This window comes from Pongo abelii, chromosome 1 (genome assembly GCF_028885655.2).
Source record: "Pongo abelii isolate AG06213 chromosome 1, NHGRI_mPonAbe1-v2.0_pri, whole genome shotgun sequence".
Lineage (NCBI taxonomy): Eukaryota > Metazoa > Chordata > Mammalia > Primates > Hominidae > Pongo > Pongo abelii.
Window position 1 is genome coordinate 221,903,180 of NC_071985.2, and position 21,836 is coordinate 221,925,015.

The 21,836-nt window shown below is 40.6% G+C and overlaps 1 protein-coding gene across 7 annotated transcripts in view; it reads right to left on the bottom strand.

Annotated features, from left to right (window-relative positions):
* VPS13D (vacuolar protein sorting 13 homolog D) overlaps positions 1 to 21,836 on the bottom strand; it is a 282,625-nt gene that overhangs the window by 200,417 nt on the left and 60,372 nt on the right. For all 7 annotated transcript variants that reach the window (XM_024252889.2, XM_024252903.2, XM_024252907.3 and 4 more), the window contains 6 exons: positions 20,496 to 20,622; positions 17,892 to 18,072; positions 12,091 to 12,273; positions 6,905 to 7,127; positions 2,995 to 3,205; positions 119 to 290 (listed from right to left, as the gene is read on the bottom strand). In XM_024252889.2, the coding sequence (XP_024108657.2) occupies positions 119 to 290; positions 2,995 to 3,205; positions 6,905 to 7,127; positions 12,091 to 12,273; positions 17,892 to 18,072; positions 20,496 to 20,622 (1,097 nt within the window). The remainder of the gene's footprint in view (positions 1 to 118; positions 291 to 2,994; positions 3,206 to 6,904; positions 7,128 to 12,090; positions 12,274 to 17,891; positions 18,073 to 20,495; positions 20,623 to 21,836) is intronic.

Genomic DNA, 21,836 nt, shown 5'->3' on the forward strand with positions numbered 1-21,836 from the left:
AAATCTAATTTGCTCATTGCTCCACCTTCTTTCTCCAGGTGAGTTTGAGGAATAGCTACACAGGGTGACCGTCAGCTGAGACTATGAGAGTTACAGAAGAACATAAGGTCTCACTCACATGAATTCTTGGATCTTGTAAATCATAAGGCCGCATAAATTCCTCTATTGGTTCTCCCAGGTTGTTCTCTAATAAGCCGCGGATCAGCTTGTATTTATACAGATCCAGAGAGCAGTGGACTGAGGAGAGATTGCCATGGATAGATATGTCTGGCACAGTATGACTTATTTCTCTATGAAAAAGAAAAAAGATCACTTACACAAAGATGTCACCAACGTAACAATGACATAGCTCACACCCAAATAACGGGGCTAAAAGGTACTCACCTACATTTTCAAGTAGGTAATTCCTACTTCCAGTGACAAAAATTTCATGTAGCTCCAAATGAAGCAAGTTAATACGACTGTCACGCTTCAACTATAAAAAGCCCCTTTTCTCCCAAAATTTACATTTAGAAAATCCTCAAACCAGGCCAGGTGTGGTGGCTCACACCTATAATCCCAGCACTTTGGGAGGCTGAGGTGGGAGGATCACTTGAGCCCAGGAGTTTGAGACCAGCCTGGACAACATAATGAAACCCCATCTCCACAAAAAATGCAAAAATTAATTGGGCATGGTGGTGTGCACCTGTGGTCCCAGCTACTCAGGAGGCTGAGGTAGGGGGTTCACTTGAGCCCAGGAAGTCAAGGGTGCAGTAAGCTGTGATCGTGCCACTGTATTCCAGCCTATGTGACAGAGTGAGACCCTGTGGGAGGGAGAGAGGGAGAGAGGGAAGGAAGGAGGGAAGGAGGGAAGGAAGGAAGGAAGGAAGGAAGGAGCAAGAAATGGAGGGAGGGAAATCCTTAAACCTAGTATGAGCTAACTAATCTATTAATAAGGCAAACCTCATGAGACTCACAAAGAGTTTAAATATCACAGTTGGGAAAGCAATAAAGAAAAGATGCCAAGATCTTTATTTAACTCTTCGGATTTAGTGGTGACTAAAGGCAAACACCAGTGTTTCATACGGAGCCCAGATGGGACATTAGGATAAACTCTGAATAGGTTCGTCATCTCAGCTGGGATGGACAGAAGTAAAGTTGAAGAGGGGGAGGGGCACACATCTATACCACATCTCAATACTTAAAAGCTTTCTCTAACCTCCCATGGATGAACTGGGCATCGTGAATCCTACAGACACTATGCTCTAAGTATAGAGAGGGCTAGTATTTGAAATGGCAGAGGTATATAAAAAAAATTATTCTGTCTGCAGAGAAAAGCTGACATACAACAGAGTTTTAAAAGACAATGACGCAATAACAAAGAAAAACAGAGACGGCTGACCAAGTGCCATCTCGGGTTGCTGTGTGTGCAGTGTGAGACTGACAGGACACCTTGCATTCAGCATCACCTTCTATCAGGCCTAACAGAATACAATTATCTGCACAGAAACACTGATGGGAGTGGGGAAAGTTTAGATAAGATGAATAGGAAACCTTTTTTTTTTTGGAAAGCATTGCTTGAAAAGAAAACAAAGTGTTCAATTTCTAAATAATGAAGCTTCTCTTAAGACTGCTTAGCCAGTAAAACCAAATATAGCCCATGCCAACCATAACTGAACACCAGCCAGGGAGCACTTGACTAACACATAAGACTGAAACACAAACATCCCAGTGAGAACAGCTAAGTTGTAACATTAATCCAGAAAGAAACTAAAAAAGTGACATTAAATGACTTGCCCAAACCAAGAACTGTGAAGGGAGTGGCCAAAAAGAGATTCAAATCATGCTCTATACAAATAATAAACCTGTTTTTCTTTCTTTTTTTTTTTTTTTTTTTTGAGACAGTCTTGCTCTGTCGCCCAGGCTGGAGTGCAGCGGCTCAATCTCGGCTCACTGCAACCTCCACCTCCCTGGTTCAAGCAATTCTCCTGCCTCAGCCTCCCCAGTAGCTGGGATTACAGGCGCACGCCACCATGCCTGGCTAATTTTTGTATTTTTTTTTTAGTAGAGACGGGGTTTCACCATGTTGGCTAGGCTGGTCTTGAACTCCTGAACTTATGATCTGCCGCCTCGACCTCCCAAAGTGCTGGGATTACAGGCGTGAGCCACCATATCCATATGCCAAGGTGGGCATGCCAAGGCAGGTGGATCACAAGGTCAAGAGATCAAGACCATCCTGGCCAACATGGTGAAAACCCCTCTCTACTAAAAATACAAAAATTAGCTGGGTGTGATGGCGTGCGCCTGTAATCTCAGCTACTTGGGAGGCTGAGGAAGGAGAATCGCTCGAACCCGGGAAGTGGAGGTTGCAGTGAGCCGAGAGCTCACCACTACACTCCAGCCTGGTGACAGAGCGAGAATCCATCTCAAAAAAAAAAAAGATCAAATCAAACATTAAATTAGAATCATCTGCTTAACTACCTGTATTCCCTCAACAAAACATAAGTTCCTTCAAAGGAATTAGTTTTCTCTTTCATCATAGTAGCCCTCATATTCAGCACATAGTAGGGACTCAATAAACATTTGTTAAATAGACGAAGAAATAAGTGAATAACTAGTTCTTCCAAACTTATCTTAATAGCACTGATTTCCACGTTAAGATTCTACTTATCATAGACAGTTATTCAGATATATAACACTGGCTGGGCATGCTGGCTCATGCCTGTAATCCCAGCACTTTGGGAGGCTGAGGCAGGCAGAACACCTGAGGTCAGGAGTTCAAGACCACAACATGGTAAAACCCCATCTCTACTAAAAATACAAAAATTAGCTGGGCATGGTGGCATGTGCCTGTAATCCCAGCTAATTGGGAGGCCGAGGCTGAGGAGAATCACTTGAACCTCGGAGGTGGAGGTTGCAGTGAGCCGAGATTGCGCCACTGCACTCCAGCCTGCCGGGCAGACAGAGCGAGACTCCATCTCAAAAAAAAAAAAAAAAAAAAAAAAAAACACTCACTTGTCCAAATTCCTTTCCACCTGCAATTTCAGCCTACAAGGCTCGGTTAAGAGGCTTCCTCCTGTCTGTCGCACAAAATAGGAAGGGAAGATCAGATCTCCACTACTGTCCTCTGGTGCCTTGGAGTATTCTCTTGGATGTCTCTCTGCAGCAAAGATGTCCATGTCCTGGAGATCCACGACAATGCAATCCAGCAGGCAGACATGGTCTTCTACAAGGACCCAAGGAAAGAGAGGTAATGAAGAAAAGGGGACCCAAAAAAGGGTTGCATTAAACAAATAAAAAATGCAAAGCTCATTCTGTCTTTGAAAATGTTTACAGCTGCCCGCTTCCCCGCGCTGTCCACTACTCAGAAAACTGACTGTCCAGGAGTCTCCACTATGGCAGCCAGACCTCCTTATGCAAAGCTCCATGTGCTCGACACACCCTGCCCACCCGCCTCCACTCCAAGCACAGACCGCGTCACAGTTCTACAGTGTCTCATGCCCATGCTGTGACAACAACTGAGGCTGGGGGGTTGATAACTAAATCTGACTCCATACGCAATCCCTCCCCACACACAATGTTACCAAAAGGTTTACAAACTTTTCCCGGCACTAAAATTCTTTTTTCAAACAAATACTGCCACATGTAACCACTTCCATTTCCACTGACCAGATCCAAACCACCTTCATTCTTGCCTAGACCAAAAAGAATTCTCCTCCATTAGACCTACATAATTCCATTCTAGCCCTCAAAAAACCACTCTCCCCACAAAATACCTGAGTAATCCTTAAAAAAATAAACAGTCCATAACATTCACTTATTTTATACACTTACTGGCTACGGTTAATCCAAAATTCTCTCTGTAAGCCGGGAGCGGTGGCTCACACCTGTAATCCCAGCACTTTGGGAGGCTGAGGCAGGCGGATCACCTGAGGTCAGGAGTTCAAGACCAGCCTGGCCAATAGGGTGAAACCAGTCTCTACTAAAAATATAAAAATTAGCCAGGGGTGGTGTTGGGCACCCGAATCCCAGCTACTCAGGAGGCTGAGGCAGGAGAATGGCTTGAACTCAGGAGGCAGAGGTTGCAGTGAGCCAAGATCACGCCACTGCACTCCAGCCTGGGCAGAACAAGACTCCATCTCAAAACAAAAAAGAAAAAAAATTATTTCTGTAAAACTCCCCCAAATCCCTACAAGGCCCTGCACAAGCCCACTGCCTTCTTTCCCAAGCTCATTTCAAGCCATTCTCTCTCCTGCTCACTAGGCCTCAGGCTTACTGTCCTTTGTTACCCCCAAAACGCCAAGCTCTTTGCTGCCTCAACAGCCTTACAGGTGGCATGGCCCTCCCATCTCATCTAAATTCAGTCTTCTCTCTTCTTCTGTCTTTTCCATGATAACATTTATTATAATCTATCAATATTTAAATGCTCAATGTCTTTTTCATTAGTCTGTAAGTAGCACTGTAGGAGGAGCCATGTCTAACAGCATGTTAATATACTAGGGAATAAAATATCATAACACCTGGCATTAAGTGGGCACTGAAAAATAAGTTTTTTATTAGTTAATTACATTGATAAATACATGGAATAGATAAAAGTAGAGCTGATCTGCTAGAACAGGGGAAGGAAAGTGAATGAAGCAGGCTTTGGAGATTCTCTAGGGCAGGGGTCCCAAACCCCCAAGCCACGGACGGGTACTCACAGCAGGAGGTGAGCGAGCATTACCACCTGAGCTCTGCCTCCTGTCAGATCAGCGGTGGGATTAGATTTTCATAGGGGTGCAAACCCTATTGGGAACTGCCTAAGAGAAGGATCTAGATTGTGTGCTCCTTAAGAGAATCTAATGCCTGATGATCTGAGGTGGAACAGTTTCATCCTGAAACCATCCCCAACCCTGTCTGTGGAAAAACTGTCTTCCATGCAACTGGTCCCTGGTGCCAAAAAGGTTGAGGACTGCTGCTCTAGGGTACTGCTATGGAATCCTAGGTTTACATGGAAACAGTGTGAAAACCACTGTCTTAATCCAAGACAATGTATCATTAATAGTGAAATTTCAGAAACAAATAGCACATCAGTAGGAGATATACTGTTAAAAAAGAGACATTCTTTCTATAAAACATCCCAAATCACTTCTTAAAGGCATCCACCAATACATATGTAAGACTGGCTTTGTTCCTAATCATCATGGACGTCATAACATCAGTGGCGGCAGGCACCATATGCTGAGTGGCCCTCAGATGCAGCCCCCTCTGTGTTCTATATGTGCATGCAGACAGACTGGCAAACAGTATCATGTTCAGTTACAATTCGGTTCTGGAGTCAGACTGCCAAAATTCATAGTCCAACTCTTCCATTACTACCTCATAACCTTGGGCAAGTCAGGTTACCCAATCTCTGCAAGCCTTTGCCTCTTCATCTGTGAAATCAGGGGGGGGATCACGAGGTCAGGAGATCGAGATCATCCTGGCTAACACGGTGAAACCCCATCTCTACTAAAAAATACAAAAAACTAGCCGGGTGCGGTGGCAGGCGCCTGTAGTCCCAGCTACTCAGGAGGCTGAGGCAGCAGAATGGCGTGAACCCAGGAGGCGGAGCTTGTAGTGAACCGAGATCGCACCACTGCACTCCAGCCTGGGTGACAGAGCGAGACTCCGTCTCAAAAAAATAAAAAAATAAATAAAAATAAAAAAAATTAAAACCCTACAGGAGTGAAATGTGAACAAAATAATTAATGTAAATAATGCACCACAATGTTTGGCACATAGTGTTTCACAACTACTACTACGGTGATGAAAATTATCTTGTTAAAAGATCAACATAATTAAAACCACCTTCCTGTCACCTCTAGGACTATAAGGTACCAGAGAGAGCTAACAATTCCTCGGATCTATGTAACAAGACACTCAGCAGCCTCTCTCAGCTAGTGTCCTGCATCTTGCAAAGTCTCATCACACTGGACTGCTCTTTGCAGCTCATCATATTCTGCCTCCCTCTCTAGCAGCTCAGAGCAGCTCCCACTTATCGGGCACATCACTCATCCAGAACACATTTAACAATAGAAAAGAGGTCCGGCCCGGGGGCTCATGCCTGTAACCCCAGCCAGCAGTTTGGGAGGCCGAGGCAGGAGGATCACTTGAGCTTGGGAGTTTAAGACCCAGCCTGGGCAACATGATGGAACCCCATCTCTACAAAAAATACACACACACAAAAAAAATATTAGCTGGGTGTGATGACGCATGCCTGTAGTCCCAGCTACTCAAGAGGCTGAGGTGGGAGGATCGAGTGAGCTCAGGAGGTCAATGCTGCAGTGAGCCATGATCACAACACTGCACTCTAGCCTGGGAGACAGTGAGAGACCCTGTCTCAAGGGGAAAAAAAAATACATAAAACCAGAAAAGCCTCCAAAATAATGCTCTCATTTGGAATGACTAATTCTTATATTGGAGAGAAGAACACCAATAACCAGATGGTTCATGTCTTTTAAACTCTGTGCTACAGCATTTCTGTTGTTGCCTAATTTACGCTAATATTTTTTAATGTGTTCTTTCATATTTTTTAGTTAGTGGCTTGCAAGGACAGTGTCCGGGTAGTGGCTTGTAAGAATGCAAGACTCTTTCTACTTATACTATCACTATCTGGTGGCAACTATTTTCACCTATAATAAAAAAGTCCTAATAGGCTATCTAAAAATCTCTTTAATTACACTGTATCTTGCTAATTTAACCCTACTGTAGAAGTCATCCAATGATAAATCTACACCTAAAACTCTTAAACCTTCTAAAGCAAAATCAAAATCTCATCATCGTTAAAGAAATGCTATCTCTTCATTAACATTTGCCTGAACACAATGCCCGCCCCCATCAGGTTCCTCAACAGTCCTGTGAATTTCCCCAGCTTCAGTATTATGCGGCTTTTCTCCTCTTTTACCTGGACTACTGGACACTTGGCCAACAGACAGTGTGGGTTGCGGCCCTCGCTGCTTGGTGGAGGTACTGGGCACAAACTCACTCTTCAGGCTTCCTAGGCCCATTCCAGCAAGAGGCATCGTGAACTGCCCCTGGGAATGCGTTCCCCTGGGCTCCTCCATGCTTGTCGTTTTCCTCAGACTGTGTTTGGGAGTACCCGTTGGGGAAGCTGAAGGCACAGATTCCTGGGAAGAAACAAAATAAAACTAGAATGCAGGAAATGGGAAGTGGGGGAGCACTGGTGGTGGGACTCTATCTTTAATATCTCCAAAGTCCTATCCCAGTCCCTAGGGTCTTCAAAGACTCTGTAATATTTGTACTTCCCTCAGCCTCCCAGATCCCATAAACAAGAGGCTACCAGGATCATGACATTTACTGCCACAAAAAATTATCAGCGGAGATATTACATATAGTTCAATACTTGCTGAAAACTTCTGCAGAAAGATACCATTTTTTGGCTCAAGAGCAAATGTGAAGATGCCAATTGCTTCAAGTGGTTTAATCAAGGTCAAATGCAGCAAAAGCAAGTCTCTCAGCTATATGATAGTTTGTTGCTTTGCTTTTGAGGAGGGGCATATTGTTTTAAGAAAAGACATCTAATGGCAACATGGCTCCAATGTGTTTGTACTTTCTAGACATCTCCCCTCATGGGTTTACATTTCCCATCTAAGTAACTATGGAAATGAAAACAAAATGGAAAACAAAAGAGGCCAGCCATTCCTATGATGTTTCGGCTCAAGGACATACAAATTAAGAAGGGCTAACAGAGAATAAAATAGATTCAGTAATTCTATTGGAAATACTACTCTTTTCTTACACACTTAGTACCTTCATTCGGTTAATTGCTAACAGAGGAAAATCTATTTCACCAGAACAATTCAATAATTGACTTTTAAGCTTCCCAGGGCTTCTTCATGGAGGCCTCGGAGCTACATGTCTGCATGGCTCCCGTAGCATCATGGTTCCCATCTTGCCATTCTCAACTGCATCTGGGAGGAGAGGAAGGATGGCTCTCCCTCTAGGGCTGCCTCTATTTTGACTCCTCTCAGCTTTGGAAAAGAATACAAAAACACTGCTCCCTTTCACAGTTCTCTCAAGTAGTAATTACAAGTAAAAGAAACTAGTTCTTGCTTTCTGCAATATTTTTTTTTGCAAGGCAGATTACTAGGTAAATGTCATTATTTAAGTATTTCAACATTAAAACCTTTCCCTCTCGCTTAGTTTATTTAAACTCTGTAAAGTATTTGTTGCCCTTTCATTTGATTCATCTCTACATCCTCTCTGTAGTTGGTTTAAATAAATCAGTGGCTTGAGAAGATTAACCCAAAGCTTTTCAAAGACTTTGACTCAGAAATTGTGGTTTAAGCATAAGCTATGGTTGAGAAAAATGAAATAAAAGCATATGCAAAAAAAACTCAATCTTGTACTCATTAAGACATGGATTTATGTAAAACAATTCCAAACACACAGGAGTCCTGGAACTCAACGGCAAATAACCCCTCTCCAAGCTTTGATTTCAGGATTATTTCCTGTTCTTTAACCACTGGAATGCATATTAGACAAACCTCACACATGCAAATGTATTCAAGGGCAAATGCAAATACAAAATGATGGATGGTGAAGAAGGTAATTATTCATCTCATATAGACTGTAATCAATTATATTTAACTGTATGCATGGGGAGGTAAACTTCACAGATATGTTTATCTGGTTACAAACACTTGAACAAGCGACACACTCCAAACAGTCCTTATGGAATTCTACAGAACAATCACTGGTACCTAGTAAGATAGTTTTTCTAAGATTTAAGGATATAAAATAAGATCACCAAGAAAGTACTACTGAGGGCTAAAAAAAAAAAAAAAAAAAAAAAAAAAAGAAATTCTTTTTAATGGGCCTTAAGAACAACTTCTTTACATAGTAGGGAAGTAATTCAAACACTAAGAAAAAACAGTTAATAAGCAGACTTTCTCAAGTAATGAGATATTTTAAAGGTTTTAATTTTCTTTTTAAAGTATGTGAATGTGGATTGACTGCTGAATCCCATAAGGTTTTTCAGAATAGTCAGGTTGCAAAAAAAGCACATTATACCTTGAAGAAAAAGCAATCCTTGTATGCACTGCCACTTAAAATCAAATCCTCAAAAACAAATACAGGGAAATTTTTTTCATTAAAACGCTACAAACTCTGTGCTATTATTTGGCTTAAAAAATAGGAACCCTTTTGCAAAAATTTCTTAAGTATTTTGGCAATTCTTCTTCCAAGGCTAACTTCAGGGTCTGCTGGTAAATCCATATATAGATATATCTGATAAGGAAATTCAGTCCATTACCTTTTTAGGAAGGATAGAGAAACAAAAATGGTCCTGGTGAACTTGGTCACACGTTCTGGCTAGAACTGATTTCCTCCAGAAAATTTTAGTATGGCCTCAAAGTAAAGATTTACCACAAACAAATACAGTTATGCACCGCATAATGCCATTTCAGTCAACCACAGAGCACATATACTATGATGGTCCCATAAGATTATAATGCAGTATTTTTATTGTATCTTTTCTATATTTAGATATGTTCAGATACACAAATACTTACCACGGTGTTACAACTGCCTACAGGGTGTGCAGTAGGCTAAGCCATTTCAGTTTGTGTAAGGACACTCTATGATGATCACAGAGCAAGGAAATCACCTAAGGATGCATCATTCTCCCAAGTATCTGCCTGTAGCCCATAACTGTATTTGGTCTTAGTCCCTGACACAAGGGTTTCCAAAACCCTTGGAATCTCCAGAGTGATAAAATGTCCTTGTGTATGTTAACGAGATAACTGGTGGCTAAAAGCCCCTAAATAGCTTTAGAATGGGGGTTGCTGGAAGTACAGGCAACCATGTGATTAGAGGGTTGGAACTTTCAGTTTCAGTACCCAGGCCTCCAGGGAGAGCAGCGGGGCTAGAGATTGAGTCTAATCACAAATGGCCAATGATTTAATTAATTATGCCCATGTAATGGGGACTCCATTAAAAGCCTAAACAATGGGGTCCAGAGAGATATCAGGTTGGTGAATACATCCACAGTCCAGGAGATGGAGCACCCCAATTCCATGGCACAGAAGCTCCTGTGTTCGGGACACTACGGGATCTCGCCCTACATACCTCTTCATCTGGCTGTATCCTTTATTACAGCCTTTATACTAAACGAGTAAATGTGTTCCCCTGAGTTCTATGAGCCACTATAGCAAATTACTGAACCTCAGGAGGCCCTGCGGGAACCCCAAGCTTATAGCTAGTCTGTCAGACATACAGGAGACCTGGACTTGTGATTGGTGTCTGAGTGGGGAGCAGTCTTTAGGGACCTGTGGGGTCTTATGCTAACTCCAAGTGGTTAATGTCATAATTAAATTATAGACAAGTTGGTATCTGCACAGTTGGAAAGTGGTTAGTATGGGGGAAAACCCAACACATTTGGTGTCAGAAGCACTGGGAGCTGTTTCCTTTTATATGTAAGGAGCACAGCACTGGCTGATGTATAATAAGCATTCAGCAAATGGCAGCTATGTATTGCTATTTTCAGCAGTTTTTAAATCTTACAATCAAATCTTACATACATCTCAAAGGCCATCTCTCTCCCTATGTTATTAGCTATTATACTAAAAATAGGCATAAGTAGCTGGGAATTTCAGTAAGTGCTTTTCTGACACACTACAACGAGTTTGCAAGGAATAAGCAAATAGACTGAAGAGCTGCTGTGGAAACCAGCAAGGAATGATGAAAACACACACCAGGAATGACAAGGCCTCATCTCTGGTTCCAGAAATGTCACTCGGTCTCCTCAAATGCAAAAATGGATGAAGGGGGACTAATCAGACCATCTAAAAGGTCCTCTCAGCTTTAAGGGTCTGTGAATTACTGGGTGTTTCCATTTTTATTGTTTATTCTCAAAGAATCCTAGTTTCCCCAATGTAAAACACAAATAACAACAGTCCTCATCCTAATTACCTCCAAACACTGTTAAGAGAAATGGATAAGTCACAGCCATAAAAAAGAATGAAATAATGTCCTTTGTAGCAACATGGATGGAGCTGGAAGCCATAATCCTAAGCGAATTAATGCAGGAACAGAAAAGCAAATGTGGCCGGGCACAGTGGCTCATGCCTGTAATTCCAGCACTTTGGGAGGCTGAAGCGGGTGGATAACCTGAGGTCAGGAGTTCGAGACCAACCTGGCCAACATGGTGAAACCTCGTCTCTACTAAAAACATAAAAACTCGCTGGGTGTGGTGGTGGGTACCTGTAATCTCAGCTAATCGGGAAGCTGAGGCAGGAGAATTGCTTAAACCCAGGAGAAGAAGGTCGCAGTGAGCCGACACGGTGCCACTGCACTCCAGCCTTGGCAACAGAGTGAGACTCTGTCTCAAAAAAAAAAAAAAGAAAAGCAAATGCCACACGTTCTCACTTGTAAGTGGGAGCTAAACATTGAGTATTCATGGATGGACATAAATATGAGAACAATAGATACCCTCCTAAGGTTCTATAATTTGCTAAGAGAGCTCACAAAACTCAGGGAAACACACTTACTTGTTTAACATCAACTACTAGAGCGGAGTCGGGGGGTTGGGGGCAATGGGTCGGAAAACTACCTATTGGGTACTATGCTATCTGGGTGCATTATACCCATCTAAGAAACCTGCACATGTACCCCCTGTATCTAAAACAAAAGTTGAAAAAAAAGGTGCCACAGTAATTTAAAACTGTAAAGCAATATACTGTGTAATATGTTATTATTAAGACATTTTTAAATGGCTTCAAGTAAACCATGGGCCAATCACATCCTCTGAAAAAAGCCACAGAGTCTAAAACGTTTATATTATAGAAGGAATGCTTTTATATAAAGAAAGCATTATAAAAAGATGGAAGGTTGATTCCATTGGTTTGTTTGCTAAAACAAGTTACTACCTTTACTAAGAGTTATAATTTATACTACCTTATATTCATAAGGTTAATTGAAATATTAATAAAATGTCAAAAAAAATTCCTCAAGCCACATACCCTACAAAAGTAATAGCAATTATGGGTCATCTTACAGCAGCATACAAATTTTTCAATTAGTGATCAAATGCTAGCTGAACAGAAAAGGAAATGGATACTGATTGCTCACCTTATCTTGTAAGGAAAAGGTGCCAGGAAAACCAGCAAACAGAAACTTATTTTTGACTTTCAACTTCCCCAAATTTGCTACAATCAGATTATTTGATCTGGAACTTTCTGGGATCAGGAGAACGGGAGCACCAGCCTCAATATCCAGGAGAACCCGTGAACAGCGCTGGGCTTGATCTCTCACCTGAAAGAGGAAGGAAAACTGACTCAGAGGATAATTAATTCCCTAATTTTACCACCAAATAATCTCAGGTTCCCAAAAGTTTCGTGAGTTTATAAAACAATTAAAATCATACAGAGCATATTCTATGACCACCATGGAGTTAAACTGGAAATCAGTAACAAGAAGATAATGGAAAATCCCCAAATATTTGGAAAGTAAACTACACACTTCTAAATAACCCCTAGGTCAGAAGAAATCACAAGGGAAATAGAAAAATATTTCCACTAAAATGATAAGGAAGACATAATACATTAAAATTTGTGGGATACACTTAAAACAATGCTTAGAAAGAAATTTACACCATTACTTTAGAAAGCAATAAAGACTTAAAAATCAGTAATTGAAAGCTTCCACTTTAAGAAGCTGGAAAAAGAAAAGTAAATTAAATCTGAAGTAGAAGGAAGAAAATAAAAAGCATAAGTCAATGATATAGGAAACTGACAACTAGAGAAAAATCAATTAAACATTTATAGAATATGACTGCACCCAAAAACCACAGAACATACTTTTTTTTTTTTTTTTTTTGAGACAGAGTCTTGCTGTGTTGCCCAGGCTGGAGTACAGTGGCACAATTTCAGCTCACTACAAACTCCACCTCCCGGGCTCAAGTGAGATTCTCATGCCTCAGCCTCCCGAGTAGCTGGGATTACAGGCACGTGCCACAACACCTAGCTATTTTTTGTATTTTTAGGAGAGATGGGGTTTCACCATGTTAGCCAGACTGGTCTCAAACTCCTGGCCTCATGTGATCCATCCGTCTTGGCCTCCCAAAGTGCTGGGATTACAGGTGTGAGTGTGCCCAGCCCAGAACATATACTCTTTATAAGAACAGGTGGTCTATTGGCTGAGAGTATGCCTCGGCCATAATACAGGCCTGAATAAGTTGGTTATTTTAAAAGATAAAACTAATAAACCCCTGGCCACTTAGTAGCTTGGTTATCTCGGTTAAGTCGTTAAAGTCTCTGTGCCTCCGTTTCCTTATCTATAAAATGGGAATAATAATAAGCCATAAGCCCTACCTCAAAGAGGTGTAGGGATTAAATGAGACAATACACCCAAAAACTGAGGTGAACATGTAACAACTATTATTATTACCACATCAACACCATATCTTTTCAGTCTTTTTTTCCTGTACACACAGCTATGTATTTATATATATACAGGCATCCTGACTAGCACTTACATCTTTTTTTTTCTTTTTTTTTATTATGATTATACTTTAAGTTTTAGGGTACATGTGCACAATTTGCAGGTTAGTTACATATGCACTTACATCTTTAACATGCGTTCAGTTATATGTTAATGGAAAAAACACTGAATCATGAGCCAGACAACCAGGGCTAAGAGTTAACAATGTTTCCTCACTTATAAAATGAAAGTAACACATCTGCCGACCACCGCCTCATTAGGTATTATCGTAACTAATTATCTTTTTTTCCTTGATTATATCCTCCCACTGAAATATAAACTCCATGAAGGCAATGACCTTGTCTTTCTTGTTTTCCACTCTGTTCCTAGCACCTGGCAAGCTGCATGACACACTCATTCCTAAATTACTGAAGAAATGAACAAACAGGGTTGTTATAAGGATCAAATGAGATAATGTGTAGGAAAGCACTTTGAAAACTCCAAAGCATCATTAATATAAATAATTATTGCCAAAAGTACAGGCTACTTAATTCTGCTATCTCCATATCCCTACTATAACTGAGTCAAGGGAAGAAAAGTAAGAAAAATAACTCCCTGATGGTCACATAGCTAATGGAAGCAAAACCCACACTCAAGATATTTGTCCCAAGATTTCTAATGTGCAGTATTACTTTACAATACCAGTTGCTAGGTGAATGAAGAAGTGTAACAAATATAAGAGGTTACATGTGAAGTGGAAGGTATAGGAAAACCGCATCATACTTCTGGGGTAAAACATACAGGAAATAATTTATATTTGGCCAAACGCATCTGGTACAACTGATATTCTTAAAATTTCAAAACACTAAGAATACAAAGAAATTCAAAGTCCCACTGAATCATTATTTATAGACCTCAGAAAATGTAGGAATAAAAACCCAGCTACATGTCAAAAACACGTGTCACCAATACAAGGTAAAAGAAATTTAAATTTCAAACAAAATAGCCTCTTATCGACAAATAAAAGTAGATCTTAGCTCTATATAAACCTAATTCAAACAGCTAGAACTAAAGATTCTTGAGAAGATCAGCTTCTCTTCAAAGCCTACATATTGAACAATGTTCAAAATAGAAAGACATTCCTTTAACCTCCTACTTGTCTTATATAATTTGATAACGCGAAACTTGCGACTTATTGTTCAACTCTGCTTAACCCAGGAAGTTAAACCCAATTACTAAGTAATATACAAGTATCTCATCTCCTAACCCAAATGATTCACCACCATAAGGCTTACCACTGTTTCAACCACACTTGTAAAAATAACTGTTTTAAATGCACACAACAATTCTAACAGAAAACATTTAGCAGAGTTGTATTGAAAGTCACAAAAATGTTCATAACTTTGATAAAACAGTACCATTTGTAGGAATCAACACTATAAACATAATTCAAAAAGTGGAAAAAAAACTTCACTTCTGTAAAGATACTCATGGAAGCATTAGTCATAAGAATGAAAAGCTGAAAGCAATTTAAATGTTAAAAATAGGAAACTGGTTAAACTAATAGATTATATAGTTGCTACATAGGATATCTATGAAATATGCAAAGCAAGATGGAAAAAGATTCTAAAAAAGGCTAGGAAAAATAGCTGGATTCTAAAAGTGCATGTATAAAATTACTGTGTTTTACATACTTGACACACTGTATGCTATTTCTCAATCTAAATTATTTTATAAAAGCATATGCAGACCATAAATGTAATATCATTTTATATCAAATAAAAAGTCTGACAGTAAGAGTGTTGGCAAAGATATGAATTAAAAGAAATTATTATACACTGCTGATGGGAGACTATCATTGAGACAGCTGTTTTGGAAAACGATCTGGCTTTATCTAGTGAAGAGAAATGTGCGCACACCCTATGGCTCAGTAATTCCACTGCCAGGTATCTCAGAGATGAGAGAAAGTCTCAAGTATGTGCATCAGGACTCATAGTACACAAGAGCTAAACACTGTAAACAGCCCAAGTGTTCCAAAGGAAAATGGATAAATCATTTATACACAGAATGAAATGCAATGGTGAAAATAAATGCTATCATATGTAACAATATGAATGAATCTTATCAACACACTAAGTGGGGGAAAAAGCAAGTCAAGGAACATTAAATACGGTTTAATACTATTTTTATAAAGATCACAAGCAAAGTAAAAGATACCGTTTAGGAATTTTTTCTTTTTAATTTTAAAGGATCCTATAGACCCAAAAATCACCAGAGTGGCTACCCTAGGAGTTGACAAGGGAACGGAATAGGGAAGGAACACAGCATATGCAGGCAGCTGTCTTCCTGATGTTTTAATTTTCAGTTAGAGGTGGGTTCACAGATGTTCATCTTATTATTATACTCTGTAACATACATACATGCTACAGATAATCTTTTATAGGTGTGAAACGCTAAATTTTTTTTTGAGTTTTTAAAGAAAGAAAAAAAGGTTATATATTCCATGAGCAAATTCATAGAAAAATGTATAGAAAAAAAACAACAGAAACAAATTAAAACATGCTATAGTGCAGAGATACTAGTATGATTCTTTTTTCCAGATTTTCTATCATTTGATTATGCTACTTGTGTATTTTTTAAAAATACATTCTCTGGAAGATACACAGGAAACCGACAGCACTCATTGCTTCCAGGGAGAGAAACTAGACAGTTGGAGAAAAAATAATTGAGGAGACTTTTCTCCAAATGCCCTTTTTCACTTTGCTACCGTACCCAATCAGTATCTACCAAGTCAAACATTTTTTATTTAAATTAAAATGCAATTTTTAAAAATGCTGCCACTATAAAGTATCTATTTATTAAATTATAATCTTTTACCTAATAAAGTTTTGGGGTTTTTTTGTTTTTTTTTTTTTTTTTTTTGAGTCATGGTCTGGCTCTGTCACCAAGGCTGAAGTGCAGGTGGCATGATCTCAGCTCACTGCAACCTCCACCTCCTGGGCTCAAGCCATCCTCCCACCTCAGCCTCCCAAGTACCTGGGACTACAGGCACATGCCTCACCACACCTGGCTAATTTCTGTATTTTTTGTAGAGACAAAGTTCCACCATGTTGCCCAGGCTGGTCTCGAACTCCTGAGCTCAAGTAGTTTGCCCGCCTCGACCCCCAAAGTGCTGGGATTACAGGTGTGAGCCACCACGCCTGGCCATAAAGTTTTTTTAAAAAAGGAAAAATAACACGTTTTTACAAAAGTACATTGTTATTTTCTGTGGTTCCCAAACTGCACTGAGACACCACAGGGTGGTGAAGGCTTGCAGCCGTCAGGACTTTTTTTTTTTTTTTTTTTTGAGACGAAGTCTCGCTCTGTCGCCAGACTGGAGTGCAGTGGTGCCATCTCGGCTCACTCCAACCTCCGCCTCCCAGGTTCAAGCGATTCTCCTGCCTCAGCCTCCCGAATAGCTGGGACTACAGGCCGTGCCACAATGCCCAGCTAATTTTTATATTTTAGTAAAGACGGGGTTTCGCCATGTTGGCCGGGATGGTCTCAATCTCTGGACCTCGTGATCTGCCCGCCACGGCCTCCCAAAGTGCTTGGATTTACAGTCGTGAGCCACCACGCCTGGCTGCCAGGACATTTTAAATTTTTGAAGGAAAAACAACATCTGCCAGACACTGCACTAACTAGTAGCTTGTGGTAGCTGGCATTCAATAATAGATCATTCTATACTCCTTTCAGTAAGGTCTTATCTTTGCGAAGCTGGGTCTTCAGTGGTTGCTGTGATAAAAAGCAAGTACCATAAGAAGATAAATGTGGACAGGAAGTGAGGGTTGTAATGGCCAACCTGATTCCAAGTTTGAGAAGTTATGCAATACCTAACAGGCACATACCTCCTACCAGTCATTGTGGTTACTTAAGAATTAAATAAAATATTATTCTTTCCATTTATGTGTTATTATTTTTTCAAGCACCTACTAAGTTGTTAGGACATATGTACTTGTTGTTTAGACTTACTTACTTTGTAAATGGAAATACCATTAGGTGTTTCCTTTGGCCTAGGATGTGCCATGAATAAACTACCAGGACCCCACAGGTGCCACAAACTCAGTTTAGAACTTCTGATCTACTGGATTTAGAAAAAACCTACCACTTTCCAAGAGAAACATCCCCACTGAAGTCCTAAAAGGGACCAGAAGTCTTAAGTGTTCTTTGTAAATCTCTCTTATCTTTTTTTACAGAAAGTGAAAGCTAAAGTTTGAAGGTAATTTAAGTGAGATACAATAAATAAGGAATAAAGCTCTTCAATTACACAAAGATTTCTGTAGCTAATCTACACGGAGAACATATTAGCAAGGATAAATTACCTTTACTCTTCCAGATTTATCTCTAGAGGCCTAAAAGTTCTACTGATCAGTCAAACTGGAAAAGCAGCTTGGAGGGCCCAGGCTACCTACCGTCTGCCCCTCAATAGCAGCTCGCTGGCGCCCTAAGACATCTTGCAGCTGAGTGAAATGCTGAATGAAGGCCACCACCTCTGCCTGGAAACGCTGAGTATGCACATACTGCACAGAGGCCATCCGGAGGCTCACGCGAATGTCGTGTTCTCTCCGGAGCAAAGGGTCAGGCCGTCCATATCTAAAAATTAGGATAAAAGCGTGACTCAGATAACAGCAAGACACAGGTTAGTATTTCAAGAAAACTCAGGTTGGTTTAGGGCTTCCCTAAAACCAGCTTTAATTATTAAATGGAAATCCAAAACTAGGCTTTACAAAGCAAACTCTAATAATTACTCCCTTTGTAAGCTTCTGTGATGGGATAAAGGTGTGATAGCCAGGAGTAGAAACAGGTGGACAGCTCTAGCACTGAGGTCACTCAGAGGCCACCTGAGGCTCTGACCTTTCTCCCCGCATCTTTTCCCTGCCCTGAAAGGTAAGTATTCCTGCTCACCATGTTCCTGGCAAAGATTGTGAGGATACAAGTGTGAAAAACAATAAAAATAAGGCCATGAATTAACGGGTAAAGAAAATTAGGCATCAGAATCAATGTTTCTAGGAAAAACTGTCTTCTAGAGGCAGAAAGACATCTTTTTACTTCAGTCAAATGTAAAAGAGTTCTGGAATCTATAGTCAAAGATAAATTAGAAGACTTCTACAAATTGTTCTGAATTTAATGGAGCATGGTGCCATAAAAATATTATTAAATAGGACACAGTCAACCAACATTGCTGAGTACTTATTTTGGGCTAGGTGGAAAATTAAGAATTTTACATTAATTATCTGATTTATTTTAGAGTCATGACACCAAGGTATATAACACAAACAAATCCATTCTCAGCAGGGTATAATATAACCCCCCTAAAAATGAAAAAGCCCTCAGATATCTTCTTGAAACAGTTTTTCTCAACCTTGGTTGAACATCAGCATTAAAAAAAAAAAAAAAAAAAAAAAAGACTAGCCAGGCACGGTAGGTCACACCTGTAATCCCAACACTTTGGGAGGCCGAGGCCGGTAGACTGCCTGAGTTCACGAGTTTGAGACCAGCCTGGGCAACATGGTGAAACCCTATCTCCCAAAAATACAAAAAATTAGCCAGGTGTGATGGTGCATGCCTGCGGTCCCAGCTACACAGAAGGCTGAGGTGGAAGAATTGCTTGAGCCTGGGAGGTAGAGGTTGCAATGAGCTGAGATCACACTACTGCACTCTAGTCTGGGTGACAGAGCAAGACCTCGTCTCAAAAAAAAAAAGAGAGAGACTGAGCATGGCCCTAGACCAATTAAATCAGAATATGTAGAGACAGACCTGGACATCTATATTTTCTAATACCTCTTAGATTAAAAAAAAGAAAAAAAAAAGGTTGAAAACCACCATTTTAAACTCCCTGTTTTCTGAGAAAAGCTTTTTTTTTTTTTGAGATGGAGTTTCGCTCTTGTCACCCAGGCTGGAGTGCAGTGGCACGATCCCGGCTTACTGCAACCTCCGTCCCCCAGGTTCAAGCTATTCTCCTGCCTCAGCCTCCCGACTAGCTGGGATTACAGGTACCCGCCACCACACCCCGCTAATTTTTATATTTTTGGTAGAGATGGGGTTTCATCATGTTGGCCAGGCTGGTCTCAAACTCCTGACCTCAGGTGATCTGCCTGCCTCAGCCTCCCAGAGTGCTGGGATTATAGGCGTGAGCCACCACGCCCGGCCCTGAGAAAATAATTATTTAATAACCAGCCATGCCTAAAGATCCCTTTCTAAAATCTAACATAGAAACAATTCAATATAGATCATGTTTATAAACAAAAATGCATAATGAACTCATATCCTCAACAACCTTCTGAGGCTGAAATCATTCCAGAACTTTTAGAGCTACATGGAAGCCCAGAAATGTTCTAATGATTCAGTCCCCTTAATATACAGAAAAACTGATGCATGAAGACTACATGACTTGTCTCAGGACATACACCAAGTTCGTGGAAAACCAGCAAGAGAGCCCAAGGCTTTTAATAATCAGAAGTATTCAATCATACCCTAACTGGGGTGGGTGGGTGTGTGTGTGTGTGCATGTGTGTGTTGAGACAAGGCCCCCCTCTGTCACCCAGGCTGGAGTGCAGTAGCATAGTCATGGCTCACTGCAACCTCCAACTCCTGGGATTAAGGGATCCTCCCACCTCAGCCTCTCAAGCAGCTAGAACTACAGTTGCATACCACCACACACAGATGGCTTTTTTCTTCTATAGAGACAGTGTCTCACTATGTTGCCCAGGGTGGTCTCGAACTCCTGGCTTCAAGCAATCCATCTGCCTTGGCCTCCCAAAGAGCTTAGATTACAGGCATGACCCACCGCACCTCATACCCCATCTGTTTATGAAGCTTTAAGTAGCCCACTTCAACACAGATCCATTTTAATGAAATTTAAAGTCAGGAAGAACTCCTCATAACCATAACTTCTCAATTTCACCTCTAAGAAGGTAAAAATTTTTTAAAGTTTTCTTCATTGTCTAGCCAACAAGAATCTGAAACAGCAAGTATTATGATAAAATATCAAGTCAGAAAAAGATTGACGTTTTTACTTAAAAGTCTGGAAGATGAGTGCTTCTTCACCACTGGTAGTGAACCGTTCTCTGTAGAACTCTCCATGGGATGTGAGGTCACTTAGAGACAGACTCCCAATGCTGCCCTGTAAGGCCAGGTCTCCCTCTAGGGATGATAAAGTTAGAACACATTACTATGTATCCTTTTTCGTCACACAACTTAAATATGTCTGGAACAAAAGCTGGTATACACATGCCTCAGACTTTTCACTTTGTAATCAAACCTCAAAAGCAAATTTTCATATTCCAATATACCCCGAAAAATATTTTATGCAATATTTAAAACAAAGTCTCAATGCAAAAAAAGAAAAAGAAAAAAAGTCTCAATGCAGAAGTCCAAAGGGGACTGAAATAATATGGCAACATCACATTTTTTTTTTTTTTTTTTTTTTTTTTTTTTTTGAGACGGAGTCTAGCTCTGTCGCCCAGGCTGGAGTACAGTGGCGCGATCTGGGGTCACTGCAAGCTCTGCCTCCCGGGTTCACGCCATTCTCCTGCCTCAGCCTCCGGAGTAGCCGGGACTACAGGCGCCCGCCACCATGCCTGACTAATTTTCTGTATTTTTAGTAGAGGCAGGGTTTCACCGTGTTAGCCAGGATGGTCTCGATCTCCTGACCTCGTGATCCGCCCGCCCTGGCCTCCCAAAGTGGTAGGATTACAGGCGTGAGCCACCGCGCCCAGCAACATTACACATTTAAAGGATACAACCTTTATAAATACAGACAGAAACTTGATGCTTTCTGAGATGAGACCACTAACTAGAATTAAACATCGTTAGGTCTATTAATTATACTCTGGATAAAAGAATAAAGGAGGACGTGTCAGAAACATGTTAGGTATTCAAGCAACATTAAGAGTGTTTTAGTATGATTTAATGAAAGACCAAAATTAATGAGGTAGATAGGCACTGGAGACAGATTTGAAACTACTCTGATATACGAGTGAAGTTTCTGGAAGGTGGAAAGCAGAAAGAAGACATGACTGAAACATGTACAACTAGAATGTGAATCTATAATGAGTCATTATTAACACTGTATGGATACTAAAAAGGAATATTCTGAACTGTTGTCTCTGTAAAACAAAATTTATTATCATAATTATCATTATAAAACAATTACTAAGGTATATTTGGCATGCTAGTTCAGCTCCCAATGAATTGAAAACAATTTTTTTTTTTTTTTTGAGACAGGGTCTCAACTCTGTCGCCCAGGCTACAGTGCAGTAGCACAATCATGGCTCAATGCAGCCTTGACCTTCCAGGCTCAAGCAATCCAACCACCTCAGCCTCCTGACTAGCTGGAACTACAGGCACTGGCCACC